Below are 25,931 nucleotides of genomic sequence, written 5' to 3'. Positions count from 1 at the left end.
TACACTCACCCCCCTTTCAACCTCCTCCTTTTCTGCAGCAACCAGTGATCCGGGTCAACAGCATCAATGTAACAGTATAACTTTAGTACGTCCCCTCGCCCCGACCTCGGGCGCGAACCAGGGACCCTCTGCACACATCAACAACGGTCGCCCACGAAGCATCGTTACCCATCGCTCCACAAAGGCCACGGCCCTTGCAGAGCAAGGGGCAACACTACTTGTAGGTTTCAGAGCAAGTGACGTAACTGATTGAAACGCTACTAGCGCGTACCCGCTAACTAGCTAGCCATTTCACATCCGTTACACATATCGAGCAAAAACCAAGCCATGAGGTTGAAGGAATTGTCCAAAACAGGATTGTGTCAAGGCACAGATCTGGGGAAGGGTACAAAAAATGTCTGCAGCATTGAAGGTCCCCAAGAACACAATGGCCTTTGGAACCACCAAGACTCTTCCTAGAGCTGACTACCCGGCCAAACTGAGCAATCGGGGGAGAAGGACCTTGGTCAGGGAGGTAACAAAGAACCCAATGGTCTCTCTGACAGATCTCCAGAGTTCCTCTGTGGAGATGGAAGAACCTTCCAGAAGAACAGCCATCTCTGCAGCACTCCACCAATCAGGCCTTTATGGTAGAGTGGTCAGACGGAAGCCACTGCTTAGTAAAATGCACATGACAGCCCGCTTGGAGTTTGCCAAAGGGAACCGAAAGAATTATCAAACCATGAGAAACAAGATTCTCTGGTCTGATGAAACCAAGATTGAACTCTTTGGCCTGAAAGCCAAGCGACACGTCTGGAGGAAATCTGGCACCATATCCACGGTGAAGCATGGTCAAATCAAATCATATTGGTCACATACACATGGTTGATGTTAATGCGAGTGTAGCGAAATGCTTGTGCTTCTAGTTCCGACCGTGCAGTAATATCTAACAAGTAATCTAACAATTTCACAACACCTACCTTATACACACAAGTGTAAAGGAATTCATAAGTATATGTACATTGTACATGTAAATATATGGATTTGCGATGGCGTGTGGCATTTGCAAGATGCATTAGATGGTATAGAGTACAGTAAATACATATGAGATGAGTAATGTAGGGTATGTAAGCATTATACACTGCTCAAAAAAATAAAGGGAACACTAAAATAACACATCCTAGATCGGAATGAATGAAATATTCTTATTAAATACTTTTTTCTTTACATAGTTGAATGTGCTGACAACAAAATCACACAAAAATGATCAACGGAAATCAAATTTATCAACCCATGGAGGTCTGGATTTGGAGTCACACTCAAAATTAAAGTAGAAAACCACACTACAGGCTAATCCAACGTTGATGAAATGTCCTTAAAACAAGTCAAAATGAGGCTCAGTAGTGTGTGTGGCCTCCACGTGCCTGTATGACCTCCCTACAACGCCTGGGCATGCTCCTGATGAGGTGGCGGATGGTCTCCTGAGGGATCTCCTCCCAGACCTGGACTAAAGCATCTGCCAACTCCTGGACAGTCTGTGGTGCAACGTGGCGTTGGTGGATGGAGCGAGACATGATGTCCCAGATGTGCTCAATTGGATTCAGGTCTGGGGAACGTGCGGGCCAGTCCATAGCATCAATGCCTTCCTCTTGCAGGAACTGCTGACACACTCCAGCCACATGAGGTCTAGCATTGTCTTGCATTAGGAGGAGCCCAGGGCCAACCGCACCAGCATATGGTCTCACAAGGGGTCTGAGGATCTCATCTCGGTACCTAATGGCAGTCAGGCTACCTCTGGCGAGCACATGGAGGGCTGTGCGGCCCCCCAAAGAAATGCCACCCCACCCCATGACTGACCCACCGCCAAACGGTCATGCTGGAGGATGTTGCAGGCAGCAGAACGTTCTCCACGGCGTCTCCAGACTCTGTCACATCTGTCACATGTGCTCATGTGCTCAGTGTGAACCTGCTTTCATCTGTGAAGAGCACAGGGCGCCAGTGGTGAATTTGCCAATCTTGGTGTTCTCTGGCAAATGCCAAACGTCCTGCACGGTGTTGGGCTGTAAGCACAACCCCCACCTGTGGACGTCGGGCCCTCATACCACCCTCATGGAGTCTGTTTCTGACCGTTTGAGCAGACACATGCACATTTGTGGCCTGCTGGAGGTCATTTTGCAGGGCTCTGGCAGTGCTCCACCTGCTCCTCCTTGCACAAAGGTGGAGGTAGCGGTCCTGCTGCTGGGTTGTTGCCCTCCTACGGCCTCCTCCACGTCTCCTGATGTACTGGCCTGTCTCCTGGTAGCGCCTCCATGCTCTGGACACTACGCTGACAAACACAGCAAACCTTCTTGCCACAGCTCGCATTGATGTGCCATCCTGGATGAGCTGCACTACCTGAGCCACTTGTGTGAGTTGTAGAATCCGTCTCATGCTACCACTAGAGTGAGAGCACCGCCAGCATTCAAAAGTGACCAAAACATCAGCCAGGAAGCATAGGAACTGAGAAGTGGTCTGTGGTCACCACCTGCAGAACCACTCCTTTATTGGGGGTGTCTTGCTAATTGCCTATAATTTCCACATTTTGTCTATTCCATTTGCACAACAGCATGTGAAATTTATTGTCAATCAGTGTTGCTTCCAAAGTGGACAGTTTGATTTCACAGAAGTGTGATTGACTTGGAGTTACATTGTGTTGTTTAAGTGTTCCCTTTATTTTTTTGATCAGTGTATAAAGAGGCATTGTTAAAAATGACATTTATTACATCCAATTTTTAATTATTAAAGTGGCTAGAGATTGAGTCAGTATGTTGGCAGCAGCCACTCAACGTTAGGAATGGCTGTTTAACAGTCTGATGGCCTTGAGATAGAAGCTATTTACCAGTCTCTCGATCCCCGCTTTGATGCACCTGTACTGACCTGGATGATAACGGGGTGAACAGGCAGTGGCTCGGGTGGTTGTTGTCCTTGATGATCTTTTTGGCCTTCCTGCTACATCGGGTGGTGTAGGTGTCCTGGAGGGCAGGTAGTTTGCCCCCGGTGATGCGTTGTGCAGACCTCACTACCCTCTGGAGAGCCTTATGGTTGCGGGCGGAGCTGTTGCCGTACCAGGCGGTGGGTGATACAGTCCGACAGGATACTCATGATTGTGCATCTGTAAAAGTTTGAGTGTTTTCGGTGACAAGCCAAATTTCTTTCGCCTCCTGAGGTTGAAGAGGCGCTGTTGCACCTTCTTCACCACGCTGTCTGTGTGGGTGGACCATTTCAGTTTATCCCTGATGTGTACGCCGAGGAACTTAAAACTCTCCACCCTCTCCACTACTGTCCCGTCGATGTGGATAGGGGGGTGGTCCCTCTGCTGTTTCCTGAAGTCCGCGATCATCTCCTTTGTTTTGTTGACGTTGAGTGTGAGGTTATTTTCCTGACACCACACTCCGAGGGCCCACACCTCCTCCCTGTAGGCCGTCTCGTTGTTGTTTGTAATCAAGCCTACCACTGCAGTGTCGTCTGAAAACTTGATGATTGAGTTGGAGGCGTGCATGGCCACGCAGTCATGGGTGAAAAGGGAGTACAGGAGAGGGCCCACCCTTGTGGGGCCCCTGTGTTGAGGATCAGCGGGTGGAAATGTTGTTTGCTACCCTCACCACCTGTGGTAAGCCCGCCAGAAAGTCCAGGACCCAGTAGTTGCACAGGGAGGGGTCAAGACCCAGGGTTAATGACGAGTTTGGAGGGTACTATGGTGTTAAATGCTGAGCTGTAAATCGATGAACAGCATTCTTACATAGGTATTCCTTTTGTCCAGATGGGTTAGGGCAGTGTGCAGTGATTGCGATTGCATCGTCTGTGGACCTATTGGGGCGGTAAGCAAATTGGAGTGGGTCTAAGGTGTCAGGTAGGGTGGAGGTGATATGATCCTTGACTAGTCTCAAAGCACTTCATGATGACGGTGAGTGCTACAGCGCGATAGTCATTTAGCTCAGTTACTTTAGCTTTTTTGGTGGTGGCAGCATCATGCTGTGGGGATGTTTATCAGCGGCAGGGACTGGGAGACTAGTCAGGACCAACGTAAAAGATTAACGGAGCAAAGTACATAGAGATCCTTGATGAAAACATGCTCCAGAGTGCTCAGGACCTCAGACTAGGGCGAAGGTTCACCTTCCAACAGGACAATGACCCTAAGCACACAACCAAGACAACACAGGAGTGGTTACGAGACAAGTCCCTGAATGTCCTTGAGTGGCGCAGCCAGAGCCCGGACTTGAACCCGATCAAACATCTCTGGTGAGACCTGCCAAGCTTGTAGCGTCATACCCAAAAAGACTCGATGCTGTAATCACTGCCAAAGGTGCTTCAACAAAGTATTGAGTAAAGGGTCTGAATACTTATGTAAATGGTTTAATTCCTTTTATTACATTTTTCTTTCTTTCAAAACATTTCTAAAAACCTGTTTTTGCTTTGTCATTATGGGGTAGTGTGTGTAGATTGATGAGGGGGAAAAATAATTGAAACCATTTCAGAATAAGGCTGTAACGTAAGAAAATGTGGAGAAGCAGATCAAAGTGAAATATAAAAGTAAACGTATTTACTTTTATATTTTTATAAAAGTTTTAAAAAAAATATATGAACGTATTTAGATCAGACGTGTACATGATGAATCTATTGATGTGCTAGGAAAAGCAGTGTGGCGAGTCAGGAAATAACACCTACCTTGGGAAAGCGCTCTTTGTAAACGTGATTCATCATTACAATCTCATTATCAAAGGTGCCACATGTCCGACCAGGGCTGGAGGAAGACAAGACAATCACAGTCCAGTTCTTCATTTGAGTACGAATAATCTTAGCGTTATGACTATTAGAACTTTCAAACAGAGTAGAAATTCAAAAGTAAGCACAAAAAACATCAAATGCCACTTACGGCGAAGTTTAGTTCAACAGTTATGTAGTCATGACCACACTTGTCTTCACTTGGGTTTGATTGCATGGGTGCCCAGGAGTGTAGGGCTCCCCCTTAATAAATCAGGACAGTCTCACCAGGATCCCGTTAACCGTTAAAAAAGGTGCAATATGCAGAAATCCCTCCGCCATTTCCTGGTTGCTAACATTCTAATAGTTCATGTGACAAAACAAGCAGTCATTGTTCAGAGAATCATTGTACCATCTAAACCGCTGTGAAATATATTTTCCATAACCCAAAATATTGTATTTTCAGCAGTTTAAAGCTGGTGTACAAAACCGAAAGTGAAAGACACAAAAACTAAACTTAACGGGCAGCATAGAAATATCACACATAGAACAGATCTACCGCTTTTTATACTTGCTTTCAATGAGAATGACAGATCTATAACTCACATTTCTATGCGAATTTGGTCAGGTCGCCCAATAAGTTATCTACTGCGGCTTTAAAAAAATATCAACATTTGTCCAGATAGTTATTTCTAGGTCACGTCAAAGAACAACTGTGTAATATAACCCTTTGCCTTGTTTGAAATTAATCTGACGGTTAAATAATGTATTAAAATAATAAGGATAAAGATTTGACCATCAGAATCTCCCTTTGGCCTCTCTCTGGGCATTTCGGACTTAAAAAAAATTGTTGAAAAAGGAGCCGGAAAACTGCAGCATACACGTTTTGCTTTTTCTTATTTTAAATTAAGTTAGCAAACTTGCCCACCACAATTGCAACCTCAAACAGCTGGCCAAGTCCTGGTATTCAAATTCCAACAAACAGAGTTTAAGAATAGCATTTGGTGTCAACAAAATATACAATTGAAGTCGGAAGTTTACATTCACTTAGGTTAGAGTCATTAAAACTCGTTTTTCAGCAACTCCACAAATTTCTTCTTAACAAACTATAGTTTTGTTAAGTCGGTTTTCCAACAATTGTTTACAGACAGATTATTTCACTGTATCACAATTCCAGTGTGTCAGAAGTTTACATACACTAAGTTGACTGTGCCTTTAAACCGCTTGGAAAATTCCAGAAAATTATGTCATGGTTTAAAAGCTTCTGATAGGCTAATTGACATAATTTGAGTCAATTGGAGGTGTACCCGTGGATGTATTTCAAGGCCTACCTTCAAACTCGGTGCCTCTTTGCTTGACATCATGGGAAAAGCAAAAGAAATCAGCCAAGACCTCAAAAAAAAATGGTTCATCCTTAGGAGCAATTTCCAAACCCCTGAAGATACCACATTCATCTGTACAAACAATAGTACGCAAGTATAAACACAATGGGACCACGCAGCCGTCATACCGCTCAGGAAGGAGACGCGTTCTGTCTCCTAGAGATGAACGTACTTTGGTGCGAAAAGTGCGAATCAATCCCAGAACAACACCAAAGGACCTTGTGAAGATGCTGGAGGAAACAGGTACAAAAGTATCTATATCCACAGTAAAACGAGTAATATATCGACATAACCTGAAAGGCCGCTCAGCAAGGAAGAAGCCACTGCTCCAAAACCGTCATAAAAAAAACAGACTACGGTTTGCAATTGCACATGGGAACAAAGATTGTACTTTTTGGAGAAATGTCCTCTGATCTGATGAAACAAAAATAGAACAGTTTGGCCATAATGACCATCGTTATGTTTGGAGGAAAAAGTGGGATGCTTGCAAGCCGAAGAACACCATCCCAACCGTGAAGCATGGGAGTGGCAGCATCATGTTGTGGGGGTGCTTTGCTGCAGGAGGGACTGGTGCACTTCACAAAAAAGATGGCATCATGAGGTAAGAAAATGATGTGGATATATTGAAGCAACATCTCAAGACATCAGTCAGGAAGTTAAAGCTTGGTCGCAAATGGGTCTTCCAAATGGACAAGGACCCCCAAGCATACTTCCAAAGTTGTGGCAAAATGGCTTAAGGACAACAAAGTCACGGTATTGGAGTGGCCATCACAAAGCCCTGACCTCAATTATAGAGAACATGTGTGGGCAGAACTGAAAAAGTGTGTGCAAGCAAGGAAACCTACAAACCTGACCCAGTTACCCAAGCTCTGTCAGGAGGAATGGGCCAAAATTCACCCAACTTATTGTGGGAAGCTTGTGGGAAGCTTGTGGAAGGCTCCCCAAAATGTTTGACCCAAGTTAAACAATTTAAAGGCAATCCTACACCAAATACGAATTAAGTGTATGTAAACTTCTGACCCACTGGGAATGTGATCAAAGAAATAAAAGCTGAAATAAATAAATTCTCTCTACTATTATTCTGACATTTCATATTCTTCAAATAAAGTGGTGATCCTAACTGACCGAAGACAGGGAATTTTTACTACGATTAAATGTCAGGAATTGTGAAAAACTGAGTTTAAATCTATTTGGCTAAGGTGTATGTAAACTTACGACTTTTGTAAACTGTATGTTTACAAATGCAACAGCGGGCTCCTTTGTATGTACATTTGTTGTCATATTATCGTGTTTGTGCGAGACTGGTTGCTCTCATAGCACTGTCTAGTTAAAATGCTACGTATAATGGCCACGAAACTTTGGTGTCAACATGGAGGCCTGTTGACTAAAATTTGCCCTATATATGTGTGTCACTAGCAAGCACGGTCTTAGCAGCTCGGTGCTGGCTGGCCCACGCAGTACACGTCACAGGAAATCTGACCACATCACAGCACAGCACAGCAGACACTCCTAACGCCTGTACAACAGCCTCTTTCTAACCACCACGAGAACCAGATGGGTCAGAGACATGTCTGTGTTTTAATGAGGGGTGACTAACTGACTAGGAGACACCATGATGTAAGAACATAAACACTATTATGCAAACAGAGCCTGGATGAAGTCAACAATCTTGGTATTCAATAGCTTATCAAGTCGATGGAAAAGCCTATGCACAGATAAGAATCCACACAAATTTTTGTCAAAGGAAGTACTGTGATTGAGATAAAGCCAATAAGTAAGAAGTCACTGTACTTCATAAAAAAGTGGTCAAAGCAATTTCAGCAAAGTACATTTTCCCAATGAAAATACGTCTTGTCCGAACATTAGGAAAAATGTGTTGACCTCATTCCAAAATAGGACTGCTTTATGTGATTACCTTCGAGGTGTGAAAACATCCTATAAATGTTTTATTTTGGGGTGAACTGTCCCTTTAAGGGTGTTGGTGATCTGATTGGTGGGTGTGCCTACCTGAGACTGCGGGAGCGGAGCCTCACGGGGGGTGAGGGCTGCCCCTCCTCGTCCGCTACACTCTCCGTGCTCCGGAAGTGTTTAAACAGGAAATGAAGCTCATCTGCCGTGGGCTGGAAGGGCAGCTGGTGCAAGAGCTCCTGGGAGGAGGAAGAGGACTGGGGGAGGAAAAGAGAGAGAGAGAAGAGAGGGAGAAAGGAGGGGTAGCAAGAGTGAGTGAGGGGGGATAGGGAGAGAGAGGATAGCGAGAGAGAGAGAGAGAGATCAGTATGTGTTCCAACATATTACATGGTCCCTGAGGCCTTGATACATCAATAAGCCAGAGCTCGGTAAATAGACTACCATTCAAAAGTTCGGGGTCACTTAGAAATGTCCTTAAAATTGTCCATTATAATAACATAAAATTTATCAGAAATACAGTGTAGGCATTGTTAATGTTGTAAATGACTATTGTAGCTGAAAACGGCTGTTTTTTTATGGAATGACTACATAGGCGTACAGAGGCCCATTATCAGCAACCATCACTCCTGTGTTCCAATGGCGCGTTGTGTTATCTAATCCAAGTTTATCACTTTAAAAGGATAATTGATCATTAGAAAACTCTTTTGCAATTATGTTAGCACAGCTGAAAACTGTTGTGCTAATTAAAGAAGCAATAAACTGGCCTTCTTTAGACTAGTTGAGTATCTGGAGCATCAGCATTTGTGGATTCGATTACAGACTCAAAATGGCCAGAAACAAAGACCTTTCCTCTGAAACTCGTCAGTCTATTCTTGTTCTGAGAAATGAAGGCTATTCCATGCGAGAAATTGCGAAGAACTGAAGATCTCGTACAATGCTGTGTACTACTCCCTTCACAGAACAGCGCAAACTGGCTCTAACCAGAATATAAAGAGGAGTGGGAGGCCCTGGTGCACAACTGAGCAAGAGGACAAGTACAATAATGTGCCTAGTTTGAGAAACAGACACCACACAAGTCTTCAACTGGCAGCTTCAATAAATAGTACCCACAAAACACCAGTCTCAACGTCAACAGTGAAGAGGCGACTCCAGGATGCTGACCTTCTAGGCAGAGTTGCAAAGAAAAAGCCATATCTCAGACTGGCCAATAAAAATAAAAGATTAAGATGGGCAAAAGAACACAGACACTGGACAGAGTAACATTGGAAAAAAGTGTTATGGACAGACGAATCTAAGTTTGAGGAGTTCGGATCACAAAGAATAACATTTGTGAGATGCAGAAAAAATGAAAAGATGCTGGAGGATTGCTTGACGCCATCTGTCAAGCATGGTGGAGGCAATGTGATGGTCTGGGGGTGCTTTGGTGGTGGCAAATTGGGAGATGTGTACAGGGTAAAAGGGATCTTGAAGAAGGAAGGCTATCACTCCATTTTGCAACGCCATGCCATACCCTGTGGACGGCGCTTAATTGGAGCCAATTTCCTCCTACAACAGGACAATGACCCAAAGCACAGCTCCAAACTATGCAATAACTATTGAGGGAAGAAGCAGTCAGCTGATATTCTGTCTATAATGGAGTGGCCAGCACAGTCACCGGGTCTCAACCCTATTGAGCTGTTGTGGGAGCAGCTTGACCGTATGGTTCGTAAGAAGTGCCCATCAAGCCAACTTGTGGGAGGTGCTTCAGGAAGCATGGGGTGAAATCTCTTCAGATTACCTCAACAAATTGACAACTAAAATGCTAAAGGTCTGCAAGGTTGTAATTGCTGCAAATGGAGGATTCTTTGACGAAAGCAAAGTTTGAAAGACACAATTATTATTTCAATTAAAAATCATTATTTATAACCTCATCAACGTCTTGACTATATTTCCTATTCATTTTGCAACTAATTTCATGTATGTTTTCATGGAAAACAAGGTAATTTCTAAGTGACCCCAAACTTTTGAACCGTAGTGTATGTGCATGATGCAATCAAAGACACACCCTTCGTAAACAAATTTTCTATGTTCATTTTAAAAGTGCTGACAAAACAAACAGTGTTGCATAGACTTCAGGTTAGTTCAGGTCTGAAAATAAAGGAGATTATGGCTGAAAAGATTTCCCTTAGGAAATGTAGACCATCACACTGCTTTACTATGTATTATACTGTGAGACAAATGCTAATGCTTAGTAGATAAACTGTCTTTGATGCTTCTACAGAGCGAACTATATTTCTCAGTTAAATAGGATTTTGTGGGAATGTGCAATAAGGGCACAACATCCTACATCCAGTTGGTTCTAAGAAAGGATTCTGCAAGCTTTCAGTGTGTCACCAGAACCTGTATTTCTATCCATGACAGACCAAGGCGCTGTTGGCTGTGTGTATTCTTCATTTCAAACCAAATGCACGACACGCAGACAGAGTGGAAATTATGAGCTCAAAATTATAAGCTCGTGTTTCACAGGAGGCGAGGGTCCGAGGCTCATCTGACCGGAGGAACGCTCCCGAGGAGGAAACCGGAGAGGCACCCGTACCTAGTGCTACATAAAGAGGTTACTGACACTGGGCACTGAATGGGGTATTGTGTGGGAGAGACTGACCTCACTGCCTTGCATTTAGCCGTAGAAAATCACAGTCCAGACATAGGACCCTGGTTAGGACGGGACCTGGTTAGGACGGGACCTGGTTAGGATGGGCCATGGTTAGGATGGGCCATGGGTTTGACTTCCTGTATACTGTGCAGTACAAGGAAATGTGCAACATCATCAAGTACTTTTCTCTGGCTGGTGATGTACAGTTTTCCACAGGTCTAGTGTTAATTATTAACCTGGGTTTCCCTACATTTCCTGGGCTTCCAACACCCAAACTTTCCATTCAAACCAATAGGTGACTAATTATCTTGGGCTGGGGGAAAAAATAATAGCTAGGAAAAGGGGCCCGCAACACTGAAATGGTGCTGGGAGAAACACAAGCAGTGCAAAGGCACCAGCCAATGCCCTGACACTTTGTAAAAAGATCAGAGATTATTTCACTTCAAATTATGTCACTAATGGATTTTAATCATGAGGGTAAATTAATAAATCATTGTGTTTAAAAACAGTGTAGTCATCTTCCGAAGTTCCTGTCTTAAGTCAGCTCTACCATAACTCTCTCAAGCCGAAACACTGATGAAAAGCTTAAGATGGATGAGGAGGGCTTCCGAGGTGTTTCATCAGTATTACTGTTCTCCCATGAGGTGACTCATGTTCCCTGCTCTTTTGACACGGTCACACAGCTGGCTTACATAATTCACAGACATGCTGAAAGGAAACCACGGACACTCAACCTTTTGTAGGGGACACAGCCAGTGGACAATATAGAGATGAACATAAATCCATTCTTTGGTGAATCATAAATGTCCATGTGAAGGCCAGGAGACTTAAATCTGGGAACAAGGACAAGCAACACACACAGAATATCCCAGACAAGCGTCCCAAAAAGACAGAATATCCCAAAGGAGCTCCCAAAAAGACAGAATATCCCAAACGAGCTCCCAAAAAGACAAAATATCCCAAACGAACTCCCAAAAAGACAGAATATCCCAAACAAGCGCCCAAAAAGACAGAATATCCCAAACAAGCTCCCAAAAAGACAGAATATCCCAAACGAGTGCCCAAAAAGACAGAATATCCCAAAGGAGCTCCCAAAAAGACAGAATATGCCAAAAGAGCACCCAAAAAGACAAAATATCCCAAACGAGCTCCCAAAAAGACAGAATATCCCAAACGAGCTCCCAAAAAGACAGAATATCCCAAACGAGCTCCCAAAAAGACAGAATATCCCAAACGAGCTCCCAAAAAGACAGAATATCCCAAACGAGCTCCCAAAGACAGAATATCCCAAACGAGCTCCCAAAAAGACAGAATATCCCAAACGAGCTCCCAAAGGAGGACACATTTTGTGCATGTGCCTCGTCTTCCCTGGTTCCTGTTTAGCAGTCTTCTCGTGCACCATATGTCTTACTAGCGTTGGGCGATATCTAATGAATTTGAATGTATGTTTTAGCACGATATACCAAATGCCTGTGTAACAGGGTTGGTTATGTTTCCACTTGACACTGCAGAAATATGGATTCCATGTTGATGTATTCCTATTGGTTGGTAGAATTTACATATCAATAAGGTGCTATACCATTGGTCATGCTTGCAGATACAGGGAGACCGCAAACAAATTCTTCCCAGTCTGATATTGACATGTGTCACGTTCCTGACCTATTTCTGTTAGTTTGTTGTATGTGTTAGTTGGTCAGGACGTAAGTTTGGGTGGGCATTCTATGTTTTCTGTTTCTATGTTGGTTTAGGGTTGCCTGGTATGGCTCTTAATTAGAGGCAGGTGTTTGGCGTTCCTCTAATTGAGAGTCATATTTAGGTAGGTTGTTTCACAGTGTTCGTTGTGGGTGGTTGTCTCCTGTGTCAGTGTTTGTCGCACCATACGGGACTGTTCGGTTTGTTTTTGTACATCGTCATTTTGTGTAGTCTATTTTCCCTGTTCGTGCGTTCTTCGTGTTTAATGTAAGTTCGTCGTCCAGGTCTGTCTACTCCGTTTGTTGTTTTGTTAGTTTATAGTGAAGTTCGTGTTTTTGTCTTTTCTGTTTTATGAGGTTGTTCATGTATGTTGGGGTTTTTCCACAGTCTGGATTTATTTTCCAGTGTGTACTTTACTCAAGTCGGATTTTACGCCAAATGTTTTTGACGTTACCAGTTGTTCATCTGGTTGGACATTAAAGAGTGGTTTTCCCCATTACCTTTGCTCTCTGCGCCTGACTCCTTACAATCGTCCTGATTGATCGTAACAACATGCAAGCAGTAGGTCACGTTCTAAAATACTGTATTTTATTTTCATATTTACAATGTGCACGAGTTCACTATGTACATGTCCTGATGTTTGGGGTCACTTAGAAATGTCCTTGTTTTTGAAAGAAAAGCTAATTTTTTGTCCAATAAAATAACATCAAATTGATCAGAAATACAGTGTAGACATTGGTAATGTTGAAAATGACTATTGTAGCTGGAAACGGCTGATTTTTAAAGGAACATCTACATAGGCATACAGAGGCCCATTATCAGCAACCATCACTCCTGTGTTCCAATGGCACGTTGTGTTAGCCTTTTAAAATGATAAACTTGGATTAGCTAACACAACGTGCCATTGGAACACAGGAGTGATGGTTGCTGATAATGGGCCTCTGTACGCCTACGTAGATATTCCATTAAAAAAAAATCTGCTTTTTCCAGCTGCAAGAACAGCTCAAATACTCAAAAAAGAGAGACGGCAGTCCATCATTACCTTAAGAGAGGTATTCCCAAATTGGGGTACGCGCAATGTTATCGGGAGTACGTCAAATACACATTTTCTTCCTTCAATCAAGTTTATTTTATATAGCCCTTCGTACATCAGCTAATATCTCGAAGTGCTGTACAGAGACCCAGCCTAAAACCCCAAACAGCAAGCAATGCAGGTGTAGAAGCACGGTGGCTAGGATAAACTCCCTAGAAAGGCCAAAACCTAGGAAGAAACCTAGAGAGGAACCAGGCTATGAGGGGTGGCCAGTCCTCTTCTGGCTGTGCCGGGTGGAGATTATAACAGAACTATGCCAAGATGTTCAAAAATGTTCATAGGTGACAAGCATGGTCAAATAATAATCATGAATAATAGACACATCATGAATAATAAACACATTTTCAGTGAGTTTTTTTCCCCCCTCGCCTGAGTAGCCTCATTTCACTGCCAAAAATACAATTAAACCATCCAGTGTTCAGCGAAATAACAACAACGTCAAATACAGGTATCCTAGTCAAATAATTAAACATCCAATCACATTAACCGTTACTCTCTCGCGGGAATTCCACTAACGGTCCGTATGTAGCCAAACGTAGCTGCTGCTCATGTTGGTATCTGTACTGGTGGCACAAAAGCCATGACAGGGAGACATAGTGGAGTGGTAACGCACATGCAAGCAATTGCTCCTGATGCCACTTGGGTACACTGCAACAGTCAAGAGGCTCTTGCTGCCAAGGGAATGCCTGACAGCTTGAAAGACATTTGACACAACAGTGAAAATGGTTAACTTTGTTAAAGCAAGGCCCCTGAACTCTCGTGTATTTTCTGCACTATGCAATGATATGATGGGTCGAACCATGTAACACTTTTACAACATACAGAAGTGCGCTGATTATCAAGGGGCAAAGTATTGACACATTTTTTTTAAATTTAGAGACCATTATTTCCACTTGTCTGACCACTTGACTGATGATGAGTTTCTCACAGGACTGGCCTATCTGGGTGATGTTTTTTCCTCGCCTGAATGATCTGAATATTAGGATTACAGCGACTCTCCGCAACTATATTCAATGTGCATGACAAAATTGAAGCTATGAATAAGAAGTTGGAGCTCTTCTCTGTCTGCATTAACAATGACAACACACAGGTCTTTCCATCATTGTATAACTTTGTGTGCAAATGAACTCACGTTTACCAACAATGTCAAATGTGATATAGCAAAGCACCGAAGTCGGGTGCACAATTACGCAGGTGCTTTCGGATCACACAAACTGGATTCGTTATCCCTTTCATGCCCTGCCTCCAGGCCACTTACAGATCTGAACAAGAGAGCCTCTTCGAAATTGCAACATGCGGTTCTGTGAAAATGTCATTTAAATCAGAAGCCACTGCCAAATTTCTGGATTGGGCTTCGCTCAGAGTATCCTGCCTTGGCAAATCGCGCTGTTAAGACACTGATAGCCATTGCAACCACGTACCTATGCGAGAGTGGATTCTCGGCCCTCACTAGCATTAAAACTAAATAGAGGCACCGACTGTGTGTGGAAAATGATTTAAGACTGAAACTCTCTCCAATACAACCCAACATTGCAGAGTTATGTGCATCCTTTCAAGCACACCCTATTCACAATTTTCAATGAACAAATAAGGTTTTATGTGTAAGATGGTTAGATAAATATCAAAATGATTGATTATTATTATAAGAGCTCTTTGTCACTTCCCACAAGCCAGGTTACAACTAACATGCTGACCAGACCGGACACATCGCATGCGTGAGCGTCGCAAAATAAATGTAGGAATCCATGTTATTCAATTATTGCACCCACAATGCTCGCACGCGGCAACGAGCGTCTGCGTTACCAAGGGCTAAAATTGGAGTCATTCCTATTTCTGACACAGATCGGCCGTTTTATATGTGGATTAATTGTCGGAGTAGAGGTCCTTGTGCATTTCAGGTAAAATAACAACTCAATGTTTATATCCCAGGACAAATTAGCTAGCAAGTGCAAGCTAACAAGCTAAATTGCCATACATGTTTAATGCTTTTCGACCTGTCCCCAAATTAATGTCATTGGTTCAGAGTTTGTTTTGATATTTTAACCTGCGTGTCGTGATCGCATTTGGTTTAGGGGGACAAAATAAATGTATGCACGATGGCGCAATCACTAGCCAGCCTCCACCCAGTACCCTCCCCGGAACTTAGTCACGGTCACTAGCCGGCTACCACCCGGTTACTCAACCCTGCATCTTAAATGCTGCCCTATGTACATAGACATGGAACAGCAGAGGCTCCTCAGAGGAGGAAGGGGAGGACCATCCTCCTTATGGAATTTAATAAAAATAGTGAAACATGAAAAAAGTTATCCTTTTTAGATAAAACTATACTAAATTTATTCACGTCACCAAATAATTACTTAAAACACACTGTTTTGCAATGAAGGTCTAAAGTTACCTCAACAGCACTCTGTAGGGTAGCACCATGGTGTAGCCAGAGAGCTAAACTCAGAAAAAAAAGAAAACGTCCTCTCACCGTCGACTGAGTTTGTTTTCAGCAAACTTAACGTGTAAATATTTGTATGAACATAAGATACAACAACTGAGACATAAACTGAACAAGTTCCACAGACATGTGACTCCTCCTCATGGACTGGAACAGATTTGCCAGTTCTTGCTGTGAGATGTTACACCACTCTTCCACCAAGGCAGCTGCAAGTTCCCGGACATTTCTGGGGGGGGTAAGGCCCTAGCCCTCACCCTCCGATCCAACAGGTCCCAGACGTGCTCAATGGGATTGAGATCCGGGCTCTTTGCTGGCCATGGCAGAACACTGACATTCCTGTTTTGCAGGAAATCACGCACAGACCGAGCAGTATGGCTGGTGGCATTGTCATGCTGGAGGGTCATGTCAGGATGAGCCTGCAGGAAGGGTACCACATGAGGGAGGAAGATGTCTTCCCTGTAATGCACAGCGTTACAACAAGCTCAGTCCGATGATGCTGTGACACACCGCCCCAGACCATGACGGATCTTCCACCTGCAAATCGATCCCACTCCATAGTACAGGTCTTGGTGTAGTGCTCATTCCTTTGACGATAAACGCGAATCCGACCATCACCCCTGGTGAGACTAAACCGCGACTCGTCAGTGAAGAGCACTTTTTGCCAGTCCTGTCTGGTCCAGCGACGGTGGGTTTGTGCACATAGGCGACATTTTTGCTAGTGATGTCTGTTGAGGACCTGCCTTACAACAGGCCTACAAGCTCTCAGTCCAGCCTCTCTCAGCCTATTGCGGACAGTCTGAGCACTGATGGAGGGATTGTAAGTTCCTGGTGTAACTCGGGCAGTTGTTGTTGCCATCCTGTACCTGTTCCACACGTGTGATGTTCGGATGTACCGATCCTGTGCAGGTGTTGTTACACGTGGTCTGCCACTGCGAGGATGATCAGCTGTCCATCCTGTCTCCCTGTAGCGCTGTCTTAGGCGTCTCACAGTACGGACATTGCAATTTATTGCCCTGGCCACATCTGCAGTCCTCATGCCTGCTTGCAGCATGCCTAAGGCACGTTAACGCAGATGAGCAGGGATCCTGGGCATCTTTCTTTTGATGTTTTTCAGAGTCCGTAGAAAGGCCTCTTTAGTGTCCTAAGATTTCATAACTGTGACCTTAATTGCCTACCATCTGTAAGCGGTTAGTGTCTGAACGTCCGTTCCACAGATGCATGTTCTTTAAATGTTTATGGTTCATTGAACCAAGCATGGGAAACAGTGTTTAAACCCTTTACAATGAAGATCTGTGAAGTTATTGGATTTTTACTAATTATCTTTGAAAGACAGGGTCCTGAAAAGGGGACATTTCCTTTTTTGTTGAGTTTAGATTCCATCCCCCTCAGGGTACATTGACTTCAATACAAAACCTAGGAGACTCATGGTAATTAGGAGAACTTTCAGAGTGCATAAAATGTGGTGAGTAGTTCACTCGAAGACAGAGAAAGACAAGAGTTGAACAGTTAACAAATTTATACATTTCAAAATTAAGGACAAGCAAGAGTGAGCTAGCGATATTCTGTTGTATTTTTCGAAACTATCACTTAGCTCGAAATTTTTAATTTAACCAGGTAGGCTAGTTGAGAACAACTTCTCATTTAAAACTGCGACCTGGCCAAGATAAAGCAAAGCAGTTTGACACATACAACAACATAGAGTTACACATGGAATAAACAAACATACAGTCAATAATACAGTAGAAAAAAAGTATATATACAGTGTGTGCAAATGAGGTAAAATAAGGTAGGTAAGGCAATAAAATAGGCCATAGTGGCGAGGTAATTACGATATAGCATTTAAACACAGGAGTGATTGATGTGCAGAAGATGAATGTGCAAGTAGAGATACTGGGGTGCAAAGGAACAAAATAAATAAATAAATACAGTATGGGGATGAGGTAGTTGGATGGGCTATTTACAGATGGGCTATGTACATATGCAATGATCTGTGAGCTGCTCTGACAGCTGGTGCTTGAAGTTAGTGAGGGAGATGATTCTCCAGCTTCAGCGATTTTTGCAGTTTGTTCCAGTCATTGGCAGCAGAGAACTGGAAGGAAAGGCAGCCAAAGGTGGAATTGGCTTTGGGGGTGACCAGTGAAATATACCTGCTGGAGCATGTGCTGCGGGTGGGTGCTGTTGTGGTGACCAGTGAACTGAGATAAGGCGGGGCTTTACGTAGCAAAGACTTGTAGATGACCTGGAGCTAGTGGGTTTGGCAATGAGTATGAAGCGGGGGCCAGCCAACGAGAGCATACAGGTCGCAGTGGTGGGTAGTATATGGGGCTTTGGTGACAAAACGGATGGCACTGTGATAGACTGCATCCAATTTGTTGAGTAGAGTGTTGGAGGCTATTTTGTAAATGATATCGCCGAAGTCAAGGATCGGTAATATAGTCAGTTTTACGAGGGTATGTTTGGCAGCATGAGTGAAGGATGCTTTGTTGCGAAATAGGAAGCCGATTCTAGATTTAATTTTGGATTGGATGAGCGTGGCTGAGGTGCACCCATGACCAGCTCGGAAGCCAGATTGCATAGCGGAGAAGGTACGGTGGGATTCGAAATGGTCGGTGATCTGTTTGTTAACTTGGCTTTCGAAGACCTTAGAAAGGCAGGGTAGGATAGATATAGGTCTGTAGCAGTTTGGGTCTAGAGTGTCTCCCCCTTTGAAGAGGGGGATGACCACGGCAGCTTTCCAATCTTTGGGGATCTCAGATGATACGAAAGAGAGTTTGGCTAGTAATAGGGGTTGCAACAATTTCGGCAGATAATTTTATAAGGAGAGGCTCCAGATTGTCTAGCCCGGCTGATTTGTAGGGGTCCAGATTTTGCAGGTCTTTCAGAACATCAGCTATCTGGATTTGGGTGAAGGAGAAATGGGGGAGGCTTGAGCAAGTTGCTGTGGGGGGTGCAGGGCAGTTGACCAGGGTAGGGGTAGCCAGGTCGAAAGCATGGCCAGCCGTAGAAAAATGCTTATTGAAATTCTAAATTATCGTGGATTTATCAATGGTGAGTGTTTCCCAGCCTCAGTGCAGTGGGCAGCTGGGAGGAGGTGCTCTTATTCTCCATGGACTACAGTGTCCCAGAACTTTTTTGAGTTTGTGCTACAGGATGCAAATTTCAGTTTGAAAAAGATAGCCTTTGCTTTCCTAACTGCTTGTGTATATTGGTTCCTAACTTCCCTGAAAAGTTGCATATCACGGGGGCTATTTGATGCTAATGCAGTACGCCACAGGTTATTTTTGTGCTGGTCAAGGGCAGTCAGGTCTGGAGTGAACCAAGGGCTATAGCTGTTCCTGGTTCAAAATGTTTTGAATGGGGCATGCTTATTTAAGATGGTGAGAAAGGCCCTATTAAAGAATAACCAGGCATCCTCTACTGACGCGTTGAGGTCAATATCCTTCCAGGATACCCGGGCCAGGTCGATTAGAAAGGCCTGCTCGCTGAAGTGTTTCAGGGAGCGTTTGTCAGTGATGAGGGGTGGTCGTTTGACCGCAGACCTATTACGGATGCAGGCAATGAGGCAGTGATCGCTGAGATCTTGGTTGAAGACAGCAGAGGTGTATTTGGAGGGCACGTTTTTTGGATGATATCTATGAGGGTGCCCGTGTTTACAGATTTGGGGTTGTACCTGGTATGTTCATTGATAATTTGTGTGAGATTGAGGGCATCAAGCTTAGATTGTAGGATGGCCGGGGTGTTAAGCATGTCCCAGTTTAGGTCACCTAGCAGCGCGAGCTCTGAAGATAGATGTGGGGCAATTCATTCACATATGGTGTCCAGGTCACAGCTGGGGGCAGAGGGTGGTCTATAGCAAGCGGCAACTTGTGAGAGACTTGTTTCTGGAAAGGTGGATTTTTAGAAGTAGAAGCTTGAATTGTTTGGGCACAGACCTGGATAGTATGACACTCTGCAGGCTCTCTCTGCAGTAGATAGCCACTCCGCCCCCTTTGGCAGTTCTATCTTGTTGGGAAATGTTACAGATAGGGATGGAAATTGCAGAGTTTTTGGTGGTCTTCCTAAGCCAGGATTCAGACACGGCTAGGACATTCGGGTTGGCAGAGTTTGCTAAGGCACTGAATAAAACAAACTTGGGGAGGAGGCTTCTAATGTTAACATGCATGAAACCAAGGCTTTTACGGTTACAGAAGTCAACAAATGAGAGCGCCTGGGGAACGGGAGTGGAGTTAGGCACTGCTGGGCCTGGATTAACCTCTACATCACCAGAGGAGGAGTAGGATAAGGGTACGGCTAAAGGCTATGAGAACTGGTCGTCTAGTACGTTCGGAACAGGTTTCTGGGCGCAATAGAATATATTCAAGGCATAATGTCCAGACAAAGGTATGGTAGGATGTGAATACAGTGGAGGTAAACCTAGGCATAGAGTGACGATGAGAGAGATATTGTGTCTAGAGACATCATTTAAACCAGGTGATGTCACAACATGTGTGGGAGGTGGAACTGAAGGGTTAGCTAAGGCATATTGAGCAGGGCTAGAGGCTCTACAGTGAAATAAGACAATAATCACTAACCAAATGCAGTTAGCTAGTTTAGCCTACTCAAACACTCTGCTCAAACAGAGGGATGTTATGTTAGCTAACTGGCTATGACTATCCAACACAACACTGGAACTCTTCCAAGTCAAGGTAAGCTTTTGATTTTATTAATTTATTGCCATCGGGGCCCACCGGTGTAACTGCTAAACTGCTTTCTTACTACAATCTACTGCATGATCGTAGCGGATTTACTAACATGTTAGTTCTCGTAGTTCTAGTTGACTATGACGTGACAACGATGTAGGCTGTGTGTAGCGTTTGGTCATGATATGGTTTGGCCTGGTCACAGACAGCTGATGTGTTGTGCACTGAAGTCCACAAGCAAAAAGGGAAAAGGTGAGAGGAGGAGAGCACGTAGACAGTTGCGAAAAGGAATTACATATACAACGAGCAAAGTGATCATGTGGTTTTTATGTGGCTGCTATGAAAGTGAATTGTTTGCGTGTGATCAGGGATGTATTCATTCTGGCTATTCTGTTGAAAAACATTTCTTAAAAGGAACGAAACTGAGATAAACATACCTGAATTTGTCCAATAGAAACTCACATTTGCAACTGTTGGACTAATGATTACACCCTAGATCAGGTAGATGCAGGCAAAAGTGTTTAAGGCAGTATTGAATGTGTCATTGTTGGTCACCTTGATTACTCAATTCTCTCGACCTGTGTACCTACGTTCATAGGCTAGGTTGTAGCAACCTCATGATGGGTATAGGGAAAATTAGAGTATCATGTAGTAGCCTAAACCGATCGATGTTACATTGAACTGGGTGAATGGAATATGAAATAAAGTCATTCAATATGCTGTAATAGAAATAAGGCCATGCACATTAAAATGTAATAATTCTCCCTCATCTTAAACGGCACCAACCGCCACTGACATGTAACACTGGTCACTTTCATAATGTTTACATACTGTTGTTACATTTCATATGTACAGTACCTTTGGAAAGTATTAAGACGCCTTGACTTATTCCACATTTTAGTACGTTACAGCCTCATTGTAAAATTTATTAAATTATATTTTTCTCATCAATGTACACACAATACCCATACTGACAAAGCAAAAACAGGTTAAGAAATCTTTGCTCATTTAAAAAAAAAAAAAAAAAAATGAAACATACGTTTACATAAGTATTCAGACCCTTTACTCAGTACTTTGTTGAAGTACCTTTGGCAGCAATTACAGCATTGAGTCTTCTTGGGTATGATGCTACAAGCTTGGCACACTTGTATATATGGGGAGTTTCTCCCATTCTTCTCTGCACATCCTCTCAAGCTCTGTCAGATTGAATGGGGAGCGTTGCTGCACAGCTATTTTTATATCTCTCCAGAGATGTTAGATCGGGTTCAAGTCCAGGCTCTGGCTAGGCCACTCAAGGACATTCAGAGACTTATCCCGAAGCCACTCCTGCGTTGTCTTGGCAGTGTGCTTAGGGTCGTTGTCCTGTTGGAAGGTGAACCTTCGCCTCAGTCGGAGGTCCTGAGCAGGTTTTTAATCAAGGATCTCTCTGTACTTTCTCTGTTCATCTTTACCTCGATCCTGACTAGTCTCCCAGTCCCTGCTGTTGAAAACCATCCCCACAGCATGATGCTGCCACCACCATTCTTCCCCGTAGGAATGGTGCTAGGTTTCCTCCAGACGTGACGCTTGGCATTCAGGCCAAAAAGTTCAAGCTTGGTTTCTTCAGACCAGAGAATCTTGTTTTTCATGGTCTGCAAGTCTTTGGGTGCCTTTTGGCAAACTTTAAGCGGCCTGTCATGTACCTTTTATGTCAGGAGTGGCTTCCGTCTAGCAACTCTACCATAAAGGCCTGATTGGTGGAGTGCTGCAGAGATGGTTGTCCTTCTGGAAGGTTCTCCCATCTCTGGAGAGGAACTCTAGATCTCTGTCAGAATGACCATCAAGTTCTTGGTCACTTCTCTGACCAAGCCCTTCTCCCCAGATTGCTCAGTTTGGCCAGGCAGCCAGCTCTAAGAAGAGTCTTGGTGGTTCCAAATTTCTTCCGTTTAAGAATGGTGGAGGCGGCCTCCCGAGTGCCGCACTGATCAGTGCTAGTGACGTCACTACAGATCCGGGTTTGATCCCGGGCTGTGTCGCACCCGGCCGTAACCGGGAGACCCATGAGACAGCTCACAATTGGCCCAGTGTCGTCCTGGAGCAACTCTTTGTGGCCGCCGGGCGCATGCACGCTAGCTTCGGTCGCCAACTGTGAGGTGTTTCCTCCATGGTGCGACTGGCTTCTGGGTTAAGCGAGCAATGTGTCAAGAAGCAGTGCGTCTTGGCAGGGCCGTGTTTCGAAGGATGCATGGCTCTCGACCTTTGCCTCTCCGAATCCGCATGGGAGTTACAGCGATGGGGCAATTGGATATCATGAAATTGGGAAGAAAGTGGTTAAAAAGTACAAAAAATACAATTAAAAATGAAAATAGATGGAGGTCACTGTGTTCTTGGGAACTTCCAATACTGCAGACAGTATTTGGTACCCTTCCCCTGATCTGTGCCTTGACACAATCCTGTCTCGGAGCTCTATGGACAATTCCTTCGACCTAATGGCTTGGCTTTTGCTCTGACACACTGTCAACTGTGGGACCTTATATAGACAGGGGTGTGCCTTTCCAAATCATGTCCAATCAATTGAATTTACCACAGGTGGACTCCAATCAAGTTGTAGAACCAGCTCAAGGATGATCATTGGAAACAGGATGCACCTGACCTCAATTCTGAGTCTCATAGCAAAGGGGCTGAATACTTATGTGAATTAGGTATTTTCGTTTGATATTTTTAATAAATTTGTAAGAATGTCTAAAAACCTGTTTTCGGCTTTGTCATTACAGGGTATTGTGTGTAGATTGCTGAGGATTTTTTTTTTTTTTTTAAATGCATTTTAGAATAAGGCTATAACGAAAAAGTCAGGGGGTCAATACTTTCCGAAGGCATTGCATATACTGTATTCTAGTCAATGCCATGCTATTCAACTATTGCTGTACTATTTTATCCTACTATTCTTCAGATATACTACATATTCTATCCAGATTTTGTCCTATAATGTCTATAGATCCCATCACATTAATACACTATATACACTGCTCAAAAAAATAAAGGGAACACTTAAACAACACAATGTAACTCCAAGTCAATCACACTTTTGTGAAATCAAACTGTCCACTTAGGAAGCAACACTGATTGACAATACATTTCACATGCTGTTGTGCAAATGGAATAGACAAAAGGTGGAAATTATAGGCAATTAGCAAGACACCCCCAAAATAGGAGTGATTCTGCAGGTGGTGAACACAGATCACTTCTCAGTTCCTATGCTTCCTGGCTGATGTTTTGGTCACTTTTGAATGCTGGCGGTGCTCTCACTCTAGTGGTAGCATGAGACGGAGTCTACAACCCACACAAGTGGCTCAGGTAGTGCAGTTCATCCAGGATGGCACATCAATGCGAGCTGTGGCAAAAGGGTTTGCTGTGTCTGTCAGCGTAGTGTCCAGAGCATGGAGGCGCTACCAAGAGACAGGCCAGTACATCAGGAGACGTGGAGGAGGCCGTAGGAGGGCAACAACCCAGCAGCAGGACCGCTACCTCCGCCTTTGTGCAAGGAGGTGCACTGCCAGCGCCCTGCAAAATGACCTCCAGCAGGCCACAAATGTGCATGTGTCTGCTCAAACGGTCAGAAACAGACTCCATGAGGGTGGTATGAGGGCCCGACGTCCACAGGTGGGGGTTGTGCTTACAGCCCAACACCGTGCAGGACGTTTGGCATTTGCCAGAGAACACCAAGATTGGCAAATTCGCCACTGGCGCCCTGTGCTCTTCACAGATGAAAGCAGGTTCACACTGAGCACATGAGCACATGTGACAGACGTGACAGAGTCTGGAGACGCTGTGGAGAACGTTCTGCTGCCTGCAACATCCTCCAGCATGACCGGTTTGGCGATGGGTCAGTCATGGTGTGGGGTGGCATTTCTTTGTGGGGCCGCACAGCCCTCCATGTGCTCGCCAGAGGTAGCCTGACTGCCAATAGGTACCGAGATGAGATCCTCAGACCCCTTGTGAGACCATATGCTGACACATGCACATTTGTGGCCTGCTGGATGTCATTTTGCAGGGCTCTGGCAGTGCACCTCCTTGCACAAAGGCGGAGGTAGCGGTCCTGCTGCTGGGTTGTTGCCCTCCTACGGCCTCCTCCACGTCTCCTGATGTACTGGCCTGTCTCCTGGTAGCGCCTCCATGCTCTGGACACTACGCTGACAGACACAGCAAACCCTTTTGCCACAGCTCGCATTGATGTGCCATCCTGGATGAACTGCACTACCTGAGCCACTTGTGTGGGTTGTAGACTCCGTCTCATGCTACCACTAGAGTGAGAGCACCGCCAGCATTCAAAAGTGACCAAAACATCAGCCAGGAAGCATAGGAACTGAGAAGTGGTCTGTGGTCACCACCTGCAGAAGCACTCCTTTTTAGGGGGTGTCTTGCTAATTGCCTATAATTTCCACCTTTTGTCTATTCCATTTGCACAACAGCATGTGAAATTTATTGTCAATCAGTGTTGCTTCCTAAGTGGACAGTTTGATTTCACAGAAGTGTGATTGACTTGGAGTTACATTGTGTTGTTTAAGTGTTCCCTTTATTTTTTTGAGCAGTGTATATATTTACACTCTGGTCAGACATTGCTCGTCCTAATATTTCTATATTTCTTAATTACATTCTTTTACTTATAGATGTGTTAGATTTTACTGGACTGTTGGAGCTAGGGACACAAGCATTTTGCTACACCCACAATAACATCTGCTAAATATGTGTATGCGACCAATAACATTTGATTACATTTGTAACAAAAAGGCCATTTTCATAGAAGGCCTTGAAAGCCAGATCAGTGATTATTACAAAAACACAGGTTAAACTATTTTGATAAAATGTGTGGGTCTTATAATTGTGGAAGGCTTATATTTAGCCTAGGTATAATTTCACAAGCTCTTAACTCATTAGATTATTGCTAACTGTTTGAAATGCATTATATTTTACCTTTAAATTGTACAACAAAACCTACTGATATATTGTGAATCGCGCATAAGTTTGAAAAAAATCTAGATATAATGTCTTACCTGGACTTCCTGTTAGCAACCTTAAATACTGAACTTAAACAGCTACATTTCCTATGGTTTTACTGTACACGATGGTGTTGCTCAAACATTTAATTGTTAGTTATATTGAGTATTGACGACAATGCCAAACCCTCCCTTGTTGGTCTTTGAGGAAGAAGGGATTACATATTTAATGAAGAGAGGGACGACTTACTGACACTGAAGAGCTGGGGGGGTTGGTGCCATAGCCGGACGAGGGGACGGAGGCAACAGACCATCTTCGCCCATCCGCTCTGGAAGAACCAGGAAACAACAATGATCTTTTAAATTTCATACATATCCTCAAGATTGAATCATGAAGCACTACCAAAGGC

General features: G+C 44.0%; 1 protein-coding gene across 2 annotated transcripts in view; it reads right to left on the bottom strand.

Moving 5' to 3' along the window:
- The window catches only part of LOC129823852 (microtubule-associated serine/threonine-protein kinase 3-like), an 87,305-nt gene that overhangs the window by 30,650 nt on the left and 30,724 nt on the right, over positions 1-25,931 (bottom strand). For both annotated transcript variants that reach the window (XM_055882892.1, XM_055882891.1), the window contains 3 exons: positions 25,772-25,850; positions 8,109-8,266; positions 4,684-4,759 (listed from right to left, as the gene is read on the bottom strand). In XM_055882892.1, the coding sequence (XP_055738867.1) occupies positions 4,684-4,759; positions 8,109-8,266; positions 25,772-25,850 (313 nt within the window). The remainder of the gene's footprint in view (positions 1-4,683; positions 4,760-8,108; positions 8,267-25,771; positions 25,851-25,931) is intronic.

Source organism: Salvelinus fontinalis, chromosome 26 (assembly GCF_029448725.1).
Source record: "Salvelinus fontinalis isolate EN_2023a chromosome 26, ASM2944872v1, whole genome shotgun sequence".
Lineage (NCBI taxonomy): Eukaryota > Metazoa > Chordata > Actinopteri > Salmoniformes > Salmonidae > Salvelinus > Salvelinus fontinalis.
The sequence above is the reverse complement of the archived record's forward strand: the minus strand, read 5'-3'. Positions and strand labels throughout refer to the sequence as shown.